The 17,231-nt window shown below is 42.3% G+C and overlaps 1 protein-coding gene across 11 annotated transcripts in view; it reads left to right on the forward strand.

The window, feature by feature from the left end:
* The window catches only part of Trpc7 (transient receptor potential cation channel subfamily C member 7), a 316,931-nt gene that overhangs the window by 289,017 nt on the left and 10,683 nt on the right, over nt 1–17,231 (forward strand). For 10 of the 11 annotated variants that reach the window (XM_078048930.1, XM_078048914.1, XM_078048906.1 and 7 more), the window contains 3 exons: nt 10,415–10,610; nt 16,223–16,444; nt 17,067–17,147. In XM_078048930.1, the coding sequence (XP_077905056.1) occupies nt 10,415–10,610; nt 16,223–16,444; nt 17,067–17,147 (499 nt within the window). The remainder of the gene's footprint in view (nt 1–10,414; nt 10,611–16,222; nt 16,445–17,066; nt 17,148–17,231) is intronic. The other variant, XM_005333202.4, reaches the window with a different exon arrangement.

The following is a 17,231-nucleotide window of genomic DNA, read 5'->3' on the forward strand; positions in this document are numbered from 1 at the left end:
GGAAAATTGGATTCCTAAATGCTATTCAAGAGTCCACTTTAAAAGGCAGCTGTTTGAGGGCTGAGGTTATGGCTCAGAGGTAGAGCGCTCTCCTAGCACAAGTGAGGCACTGGGTTCGATCCTCAGCACCACATAAAAATAAGTAAATAAAATAAAGGTATCATGTCCAACTACAACTTAAAAAAAGTTTTTTTAAAAAAGAGGCAGCTGTTTGGTCTAGAAATTCTTCAAAAGGCTGGGAATAGAACTACCTTATGACCCAGCTGTCCTACTCCTTGATATTTATCCAGAAGAACTAAAATCAGCATATTGTAGTGATACAATGTTTACAGCAGCTCAATTCACAATAGCCAAGTTTTGGGACCAGCCAGGTACCCATAAACAGATGAATGAATAAGGAAAATGTGGTACATATACCCAATGGAGTTTTACTCAGCCATAAAGAAGAATGAAATTATGGCATTTGCTGATAAATGAATAGAACTGGAGAACATCATGCTAAGTGAAATAAGCCAGACTCAGAAAGTCAGGGCTGAATGTTTTCTTTCATATGCAGAAGCAAGAGCAAAATAAGGAGGTGGGGGGAGTTTGGGGGGACACTTCATAAACGTGAGGTAGATCAGTAGAGTGGAGTAGAGGAGCAGGGTTGAGTGGTAAGGGATAGGGATGGGAAAGGGGAGGAACTATGAAATGAAGTCAACCAAATTATGCTGTGTGCACGTGCAAATGTACCACAGAGAAGCACCCATATGTAAAAATAATAAATAGTTGAAGGGAAAGCCAGAAGGCCAGTAGAGTAGAAGAGGTAGAGCAGGGGTAGGGGAGAAAGGGAGGGATGGAAGAGGTACTGGGGACTGAAAGGGAACAAATTTTATTCCATGCATGTGTGATTGTGTCAGCATGAACCCACAATATTATGTGTAGCTATCATGCACTAATAAAAACATTTTTTTAAAAAAAAATAAATAAATAATTTAAAGAAAAAAATTTTAAGGCAGCTATTAGAAATCTAGAGAGAGTTGTCTCAGGAAAGCCTTGCTGGCCCTAGGAGTGTGGTCCCAGGCCAGTTCACGAAAGCCGGTCCCACCAGAGACTTACCAAGATACAGTTCTGTCCCAAAGGTAGAGGGTAAGGCAGATAGTCTAAGACAAAAGGAAAGATAAGGAAAATAAATTTTTTGTACCAATTGCAATCTCCAGCCCTTGACCAAGCTCTGCACTAACTCCTAGTGGGTTCCTGCTTCAAAGTCACACACCTTCCTCCCCACCCTCAAATGCCCATTGCCTTCACTAGCAGACCTCACTAAAGCAACTAGAAGAAAATTGATGGATTGAACTGGTTCACCTAAAAATGTGAATAAAAACACAACATGAACACCCTTAATGAGGTCAGTGGTCTTCAACACACCAGAATCACCTGGGGAAAAGGGAGCAAAATTTGGGACACCTCTTAGCATCCAATTATAATAGTTACAGGGTGGGGCCAAGAAATCTATATTAACAAAAACTCTGCAGGGTTCTGCACAGGTAGTATTGGATCACAGGATAAGAAAGATGGGTCTGATCTGACTCCATCCCTGCACAGTTGAGGATATGGAAGCCACTGTCAGTTCTGTGCATCTCAGAAGCCAGAAGCTCATTAACCTAAGCAAGCATCATACTGATAGGATTTCAGGTCATGCAAACAGGCATTTTTAAGCACTAGGCATTGAGTAGATAGCCAGATCAAGCAGTAGCAAGCCCTCGAGTCAGATCCTATAAGCGGTTCTCAATTTCTCATCCTCCTTCCACTTCAGACCCAAGATTCTCCCAAAGGTCTGGGTTGTTTTTCATGGCCACTTCCCTAACAGAGGCTGGCCTGAAGGAAAGGAATAGAAATGTGGATGCAAAGGTTGCTGGTTGGTGAACTTGGATGCAAGGGTCCCTGCTTTGTGAGCTGGAGCCTGTCTGAACATGACAGATAGCACACCTGCTGGCAGCTCATTATCTCCAAGCCACTTCTATTACAAACTGAAAATAACCAAAGGGGAGGAAGACAAGGTGTTCAGACCAGTTTTATGCTCTCAGAGTACAAAATCAAAGTTTTCCAAGATGTATTGAGGAAATAGAAAAGTTTTTTTTTAAGTTCTCAGTTCAGATTGTTAGGAATTTTGTTCTTCTTGGGGATATAAGTTTTGCTTATATCATGGAAGTGAATAGAGAAATAGGATTTGCTTTTTGGAGGTTTTGTAGGCAACTTTGCTGAAATGTAGATATTCCATAAAGCAAGGAATTTCTGATTAGAGATTGTATGGAGTCCCAGAACTGTTAGTGTATAGACAAACAAAAGGTCCTTAGCTCATAGGTGAAATACAGCTGCTTATTTAACTCTGATTGCAGATTAATGTGGGCTCCATCCCTCAAAAGATGATCCCAGACAACCTTTTCTATAGACTGTTGTGGAGTCATCTTCCTAGCAGAGCTAGGTTGACACTTTTCTAATCAAAAATAATACCTCTCTTAAGATTGTTCTGTCTCCCCAGGAATTATTTTAATGTAAGGAGTTTCAGCAGTGCTAGGCAAAATTAGCAGCTTCTATTTTCCATGACAGTTATGGAAAATTTCCACATTGTAAAAGGAAGAGATTCATATGGCCACCAGAAGAAGAAAGCACTGATCCAGCCCTGCCTCACCTATCCAAGGTCACAGGCAAGCCAGCTTCTCCTTCCAGTGATCCTGGAGAGTGTGGGGCTATGGGAGAGAATTGTGAAGACCCTGCCCTCATACACCTTCCCCATCCTAGGCCTGTTCTACCTGCCACCAACTGTCCAACTCTGGAGGCTGAGCTTCACATACTCCTGGCTCAGAGCTGAAATCAAAACTCCAAACAGTCCTGGTAGAGGCAGTGAGAAGCATGAAGAAGAATCAGCATCATGTGCTGAACAACACGTTATGACAAACACATGTATGTATCTGCCCTCTTATTTAATCCATGCTATGGAATGACAGATACCACTACAGGAAGCCAAGGCACAGAGAGACCCTGGACTTAATTAAGATCACAAAGTCAGGAAGAGGATCCCAGCACAGATCTTTATGATTCAAGACCATCCTCCACCTTCTGACCTGAAATTGACAAGAATGGGAATCCCATACCCCTGTGCTTTTGAGGCAGAGGCCTAGTCTCTTCAAAGGTTGGGTCATTTTCCTGTGCTTCTAAATTCTAAAGAATAGGATACTGAATCCAGATTTTGATTATTGGCAAGAATTTGATGATTCTACCTACCTGAGCTATAACTGCAGCCTTTGATTCTCCCCTGTGTGAAGCAAGTGCTCTACTCCAAAGTGAGTTCATTCATTTAGGAACATTTAGGAAGCAGCCATTCTATGCCAAGTTCTGGGTTGGGTCCTGGAGTCATGAAGATTAAGAGATTCCTGTCAGGCACGGTAATCCCAGCAGTTTAAGAGGCTAAGACAGGAGGATCAAGAATTCAAAGCCAGCCTCAACAAAAGCAAGGCATAAGCAACTCAGTGAGACCCTGTCTCTGAATAAAAATATCAAATAGGGATGGGGATGAGGCTCAGTGGTTGAGGGCCCCTGAGTTCAGTCCTCCCCCTCCAAAAAAAAAAAAAAATGAGATTCCTTATGCCCCTGGGAACTTGTAGACAAGTGAAGACTGGAGAGGAGGGAAGCAGCAGCTGTAACACCCTGTGACCACTGAAACAGGCCAGAGGAGTTGCTGAACTCCACCTGGCAGCGCCAGGAATGGCTTCGTGGAAGGGGTGGCCTGAGGGAGGATTTTGGAGAATGACAAGAGGGCATTCCAGCCTGTGCATGACATTTTTGAGGAACCACAGGTAGGCAAGAGTTGGAGGGATGGCAGAAGACTAAATCGGAGTCCAGAAGGAGCCAGATTATGGAGAGCTAAGTCCTCATTAGGTGTTACAGTCTCCACTAAGGCCTTTTTAAAAACAGGCAGATACACTCAAAGCTGCCCTCAGAAAGAATGCTGTCAAAACTGTGTGAAGAACAGGTTGGAAGGGGAAGCTCAAACCTGGCGCTAGCTTGATGATGGGGATTTGGTGGTTAGAACAGCAAAGGCCCCTTTCATCATGACGGTTGCAGTTGTTAGGGAAGACAGGTGTTTATCACATAATTGCAAGAAAGAAGCATGATAACAAATAGAAGAAACAGTCTGCAAGAAAGAAATCTGAAAGAAGAGCAGCTCCAGAGGGACCTGTGCCAGGGAGCCACGTGAAAGAAGATGTGCTGCTGCACTAAGGGAATGGCCATGTGGGCAGGAGAGGTAGAGTGCAAGAATCTGGCCACACAGGGGTGTCCTGCTGGGGCAGCCAAGGCTGGGTTTTGTTGCAAAACTCCCCCAAACCAAGGCCCTATTAATAGAAACCAGGGATAAGTCACCCTGTGGTACATGGAGGACCTGGCTCACTGCCATCGTCTGTGTGGAGCATGCTGAAAGTGTTCAGAGGTGGGGAACATGGAAGGGCATCAGCCTACTGGGACTCACAGAGGACAGACTTGTCCCAGGTTCCTACGTCACTGTAGAAACATGGGCACCCTGATTCGGAAGCTCTGCAGGCCAAAACAAAGTGGTTTAGATGTAATATAAGTTCTTATCTTTGTATAACTTTCTAATAAACAGTAAAAATGTAGATTTTCAGAAGATATTAATAAAGTCTGTTACAACAGACATTCTCCTATCATATAATGCTCACTTATTTGCTCTCTTCATGTTTATTCATGACATGGATTTGAAAAGCCTGGTACCTTTGAGCCTCTGAAACAGGCCAAAAAGCCACAAAGCTTTGAGGAAAGAGACCTAAGGATACATAGAAAACATGCTTCTTTGGATGATGTCTTCTTGGCACGTTCCCAGATGCTTCCCCACATCCTCCATGTTATTCTCAGATGCAGCCTGACAAGGAAGAAATTCCTACCTTTCGTTTTTTTTTTTTTTTTAACTAAAATTCAGTCTAGGATGGAAAGATTTAAACTGTCATTCCTCAGGAAACTAAACTGCCCAGAGGGGCTCCAGAAAGTGGCAGGAGCCAGATTGCCCATGGCATTAAAGAGTTCAGCCAGGTGATTGGCTTTGATTGTTGGCCATATGGAAGCTAAGAAGGGAAGTGCAAGATCTGATTTCTACTCGTAAAGGATTCTTCTGAGAGTTAACTGTGGGTGTCAGAGGATTTCAGTCAGATCCTAAAGCCTATTGCAATTAAGAGAGAGAGAGAGAATTTTAAAAACTAGTAGTACTACTAATAAAAAAATTCATAAAATTTATTGTGCCATTGGTAAGTACCAGACAGTATTTTATGCAACTCACAAGCATCCTATTAATTCATTTAATCCTTACAAACAATCCTAGAAAACAGATGTTATTATTTTTCTATTTTATCTCCAGGAAAAAAGAGACATAGAGCAGGTACGTTATTTGGCCAAAAACTTAGTCAAACCCAGGTTTGCCAGGCATCAGAACCCACATATTGACCCATTCATCAGCCATGAAACTAGGATCAGAGAAAAGGAAATCAAAATGTGCATCAGAGATCCATTTATCCACTCATGCAACAGACATTGAATTTCCTAAGTGCCTCCTGGGTGTCAGCCTGTGTATGTAGTCTCAGAGACCAAGAAGGCTTAGCCTCTGGCCCCAAAGAGCTCCCAGACTACTGTGATCATAGCTTGATCCTCAATATAAATGAATCCAGGCTGCTTTGGCATTGCTTCTGTGGCCAGACTCCTCTCCTTCTGGACTGCCTAAATCAAACTCCTTATCCAGGACTGAAGGTAGAACGAGAAGGTGGTTCAGAGGCTAAAACCCTGCAGGGTGACGGGGATGAGTTGCAGACTTCCTTGGGCATTTGGTCATCTCTCCTGACCTTCCTCAAGCCTGACTCATTTGGTCTCTGGGTCTGGCCACTGGGGAAACACAGCCCTCCAATAAGTCTCTTCTCACTCCAGACACCTTCCTCCATCAGCCCAGCTCGGATAGCAGGCAGGCATTGTTTCCCCTGTGACAGAGCTCTAGCGCAGCAGCAGCTATTATCTTCTGAACCCAAGAAACAGCCTTTTGAGGTCTGATCCTCCTGCTTAATTTTAGCCTGCTATGTGCAGATTTGGGTAGGTAACTGAACTGAACTGCTGGGTGGGGTGTGGGGGAGGGAGTCCTGGCATTCTGAAGAAGCAGCAATTTTCATAACAATCACCCTAAACCCTCGCCTTGTTGATCAGTTTGTTCTCTGAGGCCCATACACAACTGCCTCTTCAGGCAACCTGTTATTAAAGTCTCATTATCCAGGCGAGACAGACCTGGTAGAGAACTGATTACCTTGTCCCTGCTTTCTGCATGACAAATCAGCCCCAACCTTCCCACACATACACACCCCCGCCCAGTCAGAGAAGGGTGAATCATGTTCTATTCAACATCACTCACACGGGCACTTTTCTCTCTTCCTTCATTAGGAGTGCTTCTTATGCCAGGGTGGCCTATTGACTAAACTTCAGTCCCTTCCACTGCCAGCCAAGAGCCAAAAATAAAAAAACAGCATGGGCTAGAGAAATCAGAAGGAGAATTTGCATGAAATCAAGGGTTTGTGATGATCTTTGCAGATAGGAAAGAAAATGAGGCTTGTTCAGAAAAGTCAATAAGTAGCTGAATTATTAACTTCATTCAGGCCTGCCTGGGTTGAATCACCTAAGGAGTTGATGGGTTATATGTGTGACTGGGGAAGGCAGAGGCAAACAGAGCAACGTGCTTGTGGTGTCACAGCATTCTCTCACCTTATTGGGCTTTTTTTTTTCCAACTGGGACCTACAAAAGGACAAACACATTTGTTCTGAACATCACCATATCCTCATAACCTACTACACAATCAGAATTCAGAAAATAAACAAATGAATCAAAATAGTAGCTATCATTTATTGGGCTATTATTATATATTTTACATATGTTTCTCATTTCATCTTTATAGCAACTGAATAATAAGGTGCCATTATGCCCATTTCATAGATAGGTAAATGGAAACTTTAAAGGGCTTACTTGTAACATACCCAAACTCACACAGCCAGTGCATGATGTTGCTGAGATTTGAATCCAGCTATGCACCTTTGCCTTTTTTACTCCCCCAACTACGTCTGTGAAAACACTTGTGATTGACACAGTTGAAGGGATCTGTGACTCTACAGCCAGCATGGGTTGGAGGAAGTGGCTTCCATCCTAGTCAGTAAAAAGCTTCAATTTTAGCCTTGACACCTACTAGTTCATGAAAAGGGTGGCTTCATGATAAATATCAGTTAAGCCCATGCCAAGACACTTTCTTCCTTTGCCAGCCCCAGATCTCCCCAGTGACAAGCCTTCTGTCCCATGCCCTAGGTTCCATTGCCCCTGAAAATTGTGGATGATGATTAATAGCTAACTCAGAGAGCATACTAACCTCACAGGACACTAGGGCCAGCTCTAGGGCCTGAGTCCTGGGGATCAGCAATGTATTACGAGCTTATTTCCAGGACCAACCTTCTCTCTGAAAATATATATTTGTAGGTCTCCAGGTCAAGGTAACACAAATCTTTTCCCACTTAGCATAGTGAGGCCAAGTTTCATTTATTTCCAGCCACATATTAAAACTAGAAAATGACACCAGCATGGCATGTCACATTAATTGTAAAGCTCCTGTCACTAAAGTTTTTCTTCCCTTTGCTTTCTACAATTATGTCTATCATTTTCATGTTGGTTCTTATAAGAGCTCTTTATGTAAGAAGGACATCATCCATTGTCTGCCTCATGTTTGCAAATACAGATTTTTTTCCTCACTTAATTTTCTGCCTTATAGTTTTCTTATTATGTTTTTGATATAGACAAGTTAATTTTGTGTGGTCATGTCAAGAGGGAAAGGTACAAATGAAAGACCCAAGAGACCCAAATGATGAATCTTGCCATCCTGAGTGATTAAAGCCAATTCACCCACCTTTTCTTTAAAGAAGGACTTTGTTACCTCAACTCTTTTTTTCCTCATAAAAAGGAGGAAACAAGGGTCATAGACACAGTCCCTTCAGAGCATGGAAGAAATTTTTAGAAATGCATAGTTTGGCTAAGAGCTCTTCCTGGCCAGCCGCTGCAGCTGGTTATTTTCATGTCCCCATGAGTCTGAGCCCCTTATAGTTAGAGTCTCCTAAAGATCATGGTCAAGTCCAAGTCCAGAGGTTAATCTCTAAACAACAGAATAGAAATAAAATAGGTACAAAGTCTGGCTGGAAAACAAATAGAAACTGATTATTGTTCCAAGCTAGGTATATCCTCTGCTGGAGGACCAGGCAGAGGAGGGGCTGAGGCATAGGCTAAGATATTTGTAAGTATTCCTTTACCACAACACACATTGCTTAATGGGCCAGCGCTGCCTCCTTCTGATTATTGACACAGAATGCCTACATTAGGAGCCAGGGGTAAATAGGTCCTCAGTGGCAAAATTCATGGTGAGAAGCAAACGAGAAAAAAATACATGCTGAAACTAGGCCCATTTTACCTAATCAAAATTCAGAAGGTTTTCCATGGATACGTTCTATAATTGCTTGCCTCCTTAGTGTCAGCCAAAGTTTGTGGGGTGTTCCAAGGTAAGAAAAGGAAAATGAATTTGGGTAAAATATCTCTCTGTCACAAGTATTAGCCATTTTTTTTTACATTGTTCATGGCAAGTACAGAGTCCTAAGCCAGCACCTGCTTGGCCAACCCCCTCTAAGTGGTTTTCCACTGAAGGGAACAACCATCAGAGAGACCACATCCCTGCTGTCCCCTCCCATTTTGGGATTTGGGGTTCATCCAGTGGTTTTGGACTCTGGCTGCACTGTTCTCTTCCACTAGAAGGATAACTGGAAGATTATTTTGCAATAGGAGACAACACTGTAGTGAGTCTTGCCACACAGTGTGTGGCATTGTTTCCCACAAAGCAGGTACTGCATCTCACATAAAGAAACTACTTTTCCACATCTCAGAACAGCTTTAGGATCTCTGCAGACAAGGCTTAGAGACCTGGTCATTACTTCAAAACCCATAACCGAATTTCTCCCTGACAACACTGAAATGACTTAATTGTTCCAAAATCACAGCCTGAAAAGAAATCAAAAATGAACACTGACAACACAAACCCAACTTCACCTACCAGTTTTTCAGACTCTTGGATTCATAGGGAACAAGCCAAACAGCTGGCTAGGCTTACACACACACGCACAAACACACACACACACACTCAGGAGAGCTGTAAATTCATGCAAATCAAGAGTGGATTTTTAGCTCAAGTGACAAGTACTAGTATTTTTATACATCTTGTCAAATAAATATCAATCCTTGAGAGACACTGATTTTTTTTTCTTTTTAAGATCTAGTTAATCCTGGCTTTTTGTGGGTGGAGTGTTAAAAACCTGAAATGTTAAAGTGAAAAAAAGGTTTTTTTCTTTCTCATAATGGTAACAAAAATTTGGATGCACAATTGAAGAACTGACTTAGCCATTCGGATGGTACCATCTACTTTGGCATGTTCCAGACCACCAAGGCAAAATCCAGCTTTCTGATGTGTTTGAGGTCATAAATCCGATACATGGGCATAGCCATAAATAGGGACTGTGAAATGTGTTTGGGCTTTAGGCTTAAAATAACTGTATTTCAGTAACTTCATAGTCTCAAAGAGAGTCCAAGAACAATATTCTAAAAGTCAGATCTTATCTAAACTGCTGTCAAAGCACATGTAGCATCCACCTGAATGCGCCACAGGAGGAGATTTGTGCAGTTACCTGGTGAATTTTAACAATGTGGACTCCTCGCTTTCATTTCTAATAATTCCATCCTAGTTTAGAAGACTTAATATATGTGGCTAGCCTCAGGTATGTGCAATGGAGGTAAAAGTGAGCCTACCACACAGGTGGCCATGAAGCTGAGGTGAGCTGTTCTAAGCGAAGTGCCCAGTGAATGCCAGGCCCCAAGGAAACTAGCTCCATCTGTGGACACTGCCCACCTCCCCAGGTCACAGCTCTCGCTCCCCTTCACCTGGGGCTGTGTAGACTGAGACAAGATGCTTCAGAGTCTACTGAAGGAACAGGGTGCTTTCCAAGGCTAATAATACTTTTGAGCAAACATTAGCCCTGGTGTTTAATTTTAGATGTTTAATTAATTACAGCAAGATAAAAATGATACCTTAGTCAGGAGTCCCAATTAATAGATTGAATGGAAAAGAGATTGCCATTTATAATACTCGGAATTTCCAAGTTTTCTTAGAAATCTGCAGATCTCATTATTTCAGAACATATACCCTACCAACCAGCCCCATCCCCACTCCAGGGGGACTACTAAAGTCTGAGCAAGGACAGCATTATTAAAGTGTAAGCCCACGTGGACCTCATAAAAGGATTGTCTGTCTCCTTGTAGGGTTGAAGAAAGTTTTAAAACCTTATTTTGGTCCATATTTGGCTTATCTGAAGTGATCTCGGTGGTGCTGAAATATGACCACAAATTCATCGAGAACATCGGCTACGTTCTCTATGGCGTTTATAACGTCACCATGGTGGTAGTGCTGCTCAACATGCTCATAGCCATGATCAACAACTCCTATCAGGAAATTGAGGTAAGACCAGCTCATTGAAAATGAACTCCTTCCCTTGGTTAATTGACATTGCTACTTTGAGCAACGTGGGCAATGATGTCAGAAGCCTGTGTCTTATTAAATGTTAAATTGGAACAATAAGCACCAGACATTCTTTGGGGACAGCTCCAGGAAGTGCTTCGAGTCAGTCTGCTACATGGCATGGCTGGCACCATCACATAAAGGTCCCAATGAAAGCAGAAAGAACTGGGGTCATGAATCATGACTCTTTGTCATGTGTCCCTCGGGACATCATGCAAGTGGCCCAGAGCACATCAGAATGACTATCTTTCAGCCCACTCCCCGTTTGCCTCTCACATGTTGTTTATTAGGCACCTACTGTATGCCAAACCTGTGCTAGGCACTAGTAACACAAAGATGACTAAGACACAGTCTTTGCCTCCAGGAGCTCATGGTCCGCTGAGAAAAACAGGTATGGCCATCAGCAAATGAAAATGCTGTGGGTCAATGCAACCAGGTGCAGAAAGTGCAAAGCAAAGAGAAAGGACTGTGAGGGAAGGAAGCTTCTAGAGGAGATACTTGATGGTTATTTAAAGATGAAAACAATTTTTCAGACAGATAAAGGAGTCAAGAGAAAGTACTGGGGCAATGTGTCCAAAATCTAAAATGCATAAACCATAGGCTTTTGATTGCAGTCTTGTTTAAAGCATCACAAAATTTAAAACAACCTAAATGAGTCTTAATAGGAATTCATAAATAGATTATGATAAATCTGAACAACAGGATACTTGTGCAACTTTATTTTTTTAAAAAAAGATGAAAATATTCTTGATATGCTGATGGTGGAAGACCCTCAAGTTATAATATTAAGTGAAAAAAAATCAAGTTGTAGAATAATATATGTACTGCTCGTTGTTCTGTAGAAGAGAGTAAGAAAAGGGACTGTACAATCAAAGGGACTGTAGAAGAGAGTAACAAAAGGGACTGTGATTGTAATGGCATTTGCAAAAGAAACAAGCCTCTGAGACAGGCCACAAGAAAGGCGTGACGGGAGTGCTTGCTGGCAGGGGTCCTCCCTTTCACTTTTTATCTTCTTATGCTTTGTAAATCACATCATTGTTTTACCTATCATCAAGTTAAATAAAATAAGCTAAAACTTAAAATGCTATTTACTCAGCTATTTCAATTTACTCAGCTATTTCAATTCTAGGAATAGATCCATGCATAAATGTGATCTCACATGGATGTTCACCAAAGGGAAAACTTGGAAATAACCCCTCAGTATGTTAAAATAAACTATGTTATAGTCACACTCTTAAACACTGTATAGAATATTTTATATACACAGTGAGAAAGACCTTTTTTTACTGACATAAAAAAAATCCCTCAGATATTATTAAGTGAAAAAATACAAATGGGCAGATCTTATATCCACATACTAATACAAATGCATATATACATAAAGGAAAGGTAGAAAAAGGGAACTTCAAGGATGCTACCACACTCTTGACCAGGGCATCCCCTGGGGGAAGGAGAGAGGAGATTAGTAAGGGAGCTTTTGCTTTTGTTTAAATTATAAGAAATGATTATTTGTGTATTAGGAGAAAAAAGTAAAGACTGCCCTAGTCTTTATTTGCCAGGGCTTTCACAAAAATATCCTACAGACTGGGTAGCCCAAACATCAGGAATTCATTTCCTCCTAGTTCTAGAGACTAGAAGTTCAAGGTGTCCACAGGCATGGTTTCCATGATGTCTATCTCAGGCTTGCAGACAGCCATCTTCCTGGGGTGTTCTTGAGTGGCCTTTCCACCAACCTGTTGGATTAGGTCCCACCCTTGTGACTTCATTTAACCTTAACCATGTCTTTAAAGGTTCCATCTCTAAATACAGTCACCTTCTAAGATATTGGGGCTTCAACATAGGAGTTTTAAGGGGATACAATTCAGTCTGTAACACACATCCCCCCCAAAAGAGTATTCCAAACCTTAGAAAAAGTGTGTCTCAGGACAGGGAGGGGTGAAATTGTGTGCCGGGTTCATCACTGCCAAAGCATAGGATGAGCAACTGAAAGAGACAAGAGGTGAGAGGAAGAGGTGTCCTGGTTCCTGAAGTCTTAGCTGCACCCCAATCCCTACCCGGGGAAAATGTAGCACTGTGCAGATGGACAAACAACATATATTTTTAAAAAGCATTTCATATATTTGTCACTTATGTGGATAACAAGCTATTTCTAACCAGTCCTCTGTCCTTCTGGGCCTCAGTTTCTCCACATATAAAAGAAAAACAGATGGTACCAGGAAAATCTGTGGGTCTTTGTACCACTCACAGGGCAGCTGCCATCCTAACGAGCAAATCAGCTTCAGTCCTAATGACTGAGGCATGGGAAGTCCCATGATTGGCTGAGATGCCCCTCAACTTAGGGCAGTAATGGGCCAGCTACAGCTGTGCTGTCGTTTCCCTTGCATGAATGTTGCCTGAGATGGAGAGAACACACTGCAGCACCACATCTCCCCTGGGAGCTCTGAACTTCTCCTCTGCCAGGGGAGAGCACACGTCCTCACCTGCCTCACTGAACCATGACAAATGCCAGGGATTCTTGGCCACATTTAGCTCTGATGAAATGAATAGCTGCAAATTCTTCCATGTGAAACTCTTCTGCACCTGCGCCTGCCACCCGACCCTGCACCCGAGCAGGAAAGGCCTTCTCCTCCTGGAGTGGCCCTGCCTGGCTGGGGCTCGCTCCCTCCTGCACTGTTATTCCTCCTCTGCATGATACATCTGCCCAGACTGGCCTGTGTCTTCACCCTCTTCCTTTCTACCTAATCCTTCCTGTCAGCATTTAAACATGTCCCTTGATCTTTAAAAAAAAAAAAAAAAAACAATAACAACTAAAAAAAAATCCTCCCTGGATTTTTACTTTGAGCTCTCAGCTGCTATTTCCCCTGTTCTTTATTGCCAACCTTCTCCAGAGTTGTTTACGCTTCTCTCTGCCTCTCTCACTTGTTAACTCCTACTCATTATCTATCCCAAGCATCCCTACTTGACCTGGCTGAGAACTGCTCAGCTCTAACAGCAGCCATGGGGCAGCCTTCCCAGGCTCAGGCCAGGTCAGGGCCAGTATGAAATCCTCCCACTGATCTAGCACATCTCTCTGTCAAAGGCATTTTAACAAATGCGTCATTGACCATACCAGATGTTCCACCAGGGTGTGTTCTTCCCTAGCACTGGCCAGGCCCAGGGTAGGTGCTCAATAAAATGTTTGCTAAATGACTAAAGGTTGAAGACTAGGCCTGTGATGGGCTATGGAAATAAAAATAATATTACCTGAGAGCTTACTCAGTGGCTGACACTGTTAAATGTCTTTTTTGCATTAATTTCCTTAATCTCACAACCACCTATGAGTTAAACACTATTATTCTCATTTTGCAATGAGGTAACTGAGGCCTAGAATCAGCTGCCATGTTTTCACAACTAGAAAGGAGCAGAGGCAGGATTTGAACCCAAGCAGATTCGACAGCCCATGCTCTTACCACTATACCACCCATCCTCTCAGTAAATGTGTTCCAGTATATTGTTAGACGAGGAATGACCCAGCCCTCACAAAATTTCCAGTCTAAAGACCCACATAGGATGATGCTGAGTAGACGAGGCCAAGTGTTGACCCTCAATAAAAGCAAAGAGGTTGAGCCTGCTAGTTATGACCTCATACCTTCATGGTGCATCCCAGAAGCCTCCTGTGGACACTTGCTGGCCTCATAGCCCTTTGGAGAGTAGCCATTGCCTGTGGAACCAAGTATGCCCACCCCAAGACTCTGTGAGGGAACTAGATGTCTTCATTTTCTGTATAAGCAAGCTCAAGACACCCAAAGTCACACAGCTAATAAAGATCTATTGTTTCTTATTCTGAACCCTATCCTCAAATGAGTAAGATCATGAATAATTAAAAATGTATATTTTAAAAAAACCCTCAAATACTATCCTTTTTTCTGGCCTTTAACCTCTCTCATAGGACAGAGGTTTCAGGAGCCTATCTATAGGAAAAAATATACCACTGCCCTTCAGGGAGCCACTGAGCATTCTGGGATTGACACCAAGTCAAAAAAAATATTCATTTTTAATCTAACCCGCCCTCCCCCAGAGAAGAGAATACAGCTGGATTACCTCCTACAAACATTGTCAGGCTTTGTTCCCCTTAAATGACGTATGCTAGATCTCTTAATGCCGCCCCCAGCACTGCTCTGACCAATAAGGAATATGCTTTTTTAGCATACACTGTATTGTCCAATGTGGTAGCTCACTAATCACATTTATCTAAAGAGCACTTGAAATGAGGCTAGTCCAGACTGAGATGTGCTCTAAGTAAGTATAAAATCCATGCCAGATTTCAAAACTTAGTATGCAAAGAAAATGGAAAGCTATCTCATGAATTTTTTTTCTGGTGGTACCAGGGATTACACTCATCCTTTGGGCATGATATGCATACATTCTACCACTGAGCAATATTTTTATAATGATTACTTGTTGAAATGACAATATTTTAAATCTATTAGATTAAATAAAGTATATCAGTGAAACTAATTTTACCTGTTCCATTTTGTTTTTTATAATGTGGCCTGTAGAAAACTTAAACTTTAAATGGCTCACTTTCACGGCTCACGATACATTTTGTTTTCAAATTCTTTTTTTATTTATTCTAATTTGTTATATATGACAGCAGAATGCATTACAATTCATATTACACATAGAACACAATTTTTAATATCTCTAGTTGTACACAAAGTAGAGTCATACCATTCATTTCTTCATACATGTACTTAGGGTAATGATATCCATCTCATTCCACCGTCTTTTCCATCCTCATGCCCCCTCCTTTCCCCTCCCACCTCTTTGTCCTATCTAGAGTTTGTCTAATCCTCCCATGCTCCCCACTCCAAGCCCATTGTGAATCAGCATCCTTATATCAGACAAAACATTCAGTATTTGGCTTTTGGGGATTGGCTAACTTCACTTAGCATTATATTTTCCAACTCCATCCATTTGCCTGCAAATGCCATGATTTTATTTTCTTTTAATGCTGAATAATATTCCACTGTGTATGTATACCACATTTTCTTTATCCATTCATTTACTGAAGGGCATCTATGTTGGTTCCACAGTTTAGCTATTGTGAATTCACAATACATTTCTATTGGGCAGCACTTCTGTAAACAATCAACAAATACCTTGATGCTGTGCTAGTTGGTGAATCTGCCAATGGAACTGTAAAAATTAATGGATAGCAAGATGACGTGGCAGGGAGAAAAGTTCTTTGGTAAGCTGCAAGGGGAGAACGTTGGTGAAAAGACTCCATAGGAAATAGGGGAGGGTGGCATACACTGGCCAAGGCTCTTCCACCATGCAGAATTCCAAAGAGGTAGGTGGAGAGCTTTAAGACTGATGAATGCAGGTGGTCTTAGAGAGAACAAGCCCCATCTTTATGGCATCTGTAGAGACAGTGAAATCCAGAAGAGCTCAAGAGCCCTGTTTAGAAGTCTGTTCTCAGAATGCGTAGACTGTATCTCCGCTCCTCACACTGAGCTCCGTTGTTAGGTCCTGGCCTTTGATGGCGTATCATTGATTCTTTTTTTCTGCAGGAGGATGCAGATGTGGAATGGAAATTTGCCCGAGCAAAACTCTGGCTGTCTTACTTTGATGAAGGAAGAACTCTACCTGCTCCTTTTAATCTAGTGCCAAGTCCTAAATCATTTTATTATCTCATAATGAGAATCAAGATGTGCCTCATAAAACTCTGCAAATCTAAGGCCAAAAGCTGTGAAAATGACCTTGAAATGGGCATGCTGAATTCCAAATTCAGGGTAGGTAGCATCTAGTTTATGGAGCTAGAAAAAGCATCAGGTTGGGGGAGGGAGTTGTGTGTGTTCAGTTTGGATAGTGGCCCCTAACGCAAGGGAAGCCTGGAGCTGTGAGGGGCTAGTGTCTTTTAGAATCTACTGAGCACACCCACAGAGGCTACCTGCAGTACTGTCCCTTCTCCCGTGGAGAGTGCTCTGCTAGGGACCTAGCACACTGCCTGCTGTCTGCAGCCTGGCTGAGCCATGACCCCAGTGACAGGGACTCTTCAGTGGACTTGGAAATGGAATAGCTTTCCCCAGAAAGTATCTAAAGAATGGTCTCTGGGCAAGTTTCCCTACCCACTCTCCCTTCCTGTAGATTCTCAATGACCATTAGCAGAAGCTCTGAGGAGTCCTAGAGAAAAGATACCCACATAACTTTAACTTAGAGCTTCCCGAATCTGGTTGACCAGACAACATTCTGTAACCCTTGTGAACATCCCATAGAACTAAAGTTCCTTGCTCTATAAAGCCAAGCAGCCGGGGCAAATCAGCTTCCAGAAGGTTCCTATAGAATCACCCCATATGTGGATATTGTTCTTTCAAATCCTGCCATAAGTATATATATGTTGTGGTTTTTTTCCAGAAGACTCGTTACCAGGCTGGCATGAGGAATTCTGAAAACCTGACAGCAAATAACACTTTCAGCAAGCCCACCAGATACCAGGTAACCACCCTTTCACAAGCACAGGCAGGAGCACACACCACAAAGACACAGATTTAGTCACATGACTATGTCATGCCCTCAGAG

Source organism: Ictidomys tridecemlineatus, chromosome 1 (assembly GCF_052094955.1).
Source record: "Ictidomys tridecemlineatus isolate mIctTri1 chromosome 1, mIctTri1.hap1, whole genome shotgun sequence".
Classification (NCBI taxonomy): domain Eukaryota; kingdom Metazoa; phylum Chordata; class Mammalia; order Rodentia; family Sciuridae; genus Ictidomys; species Ictidomys tridecemlineatus.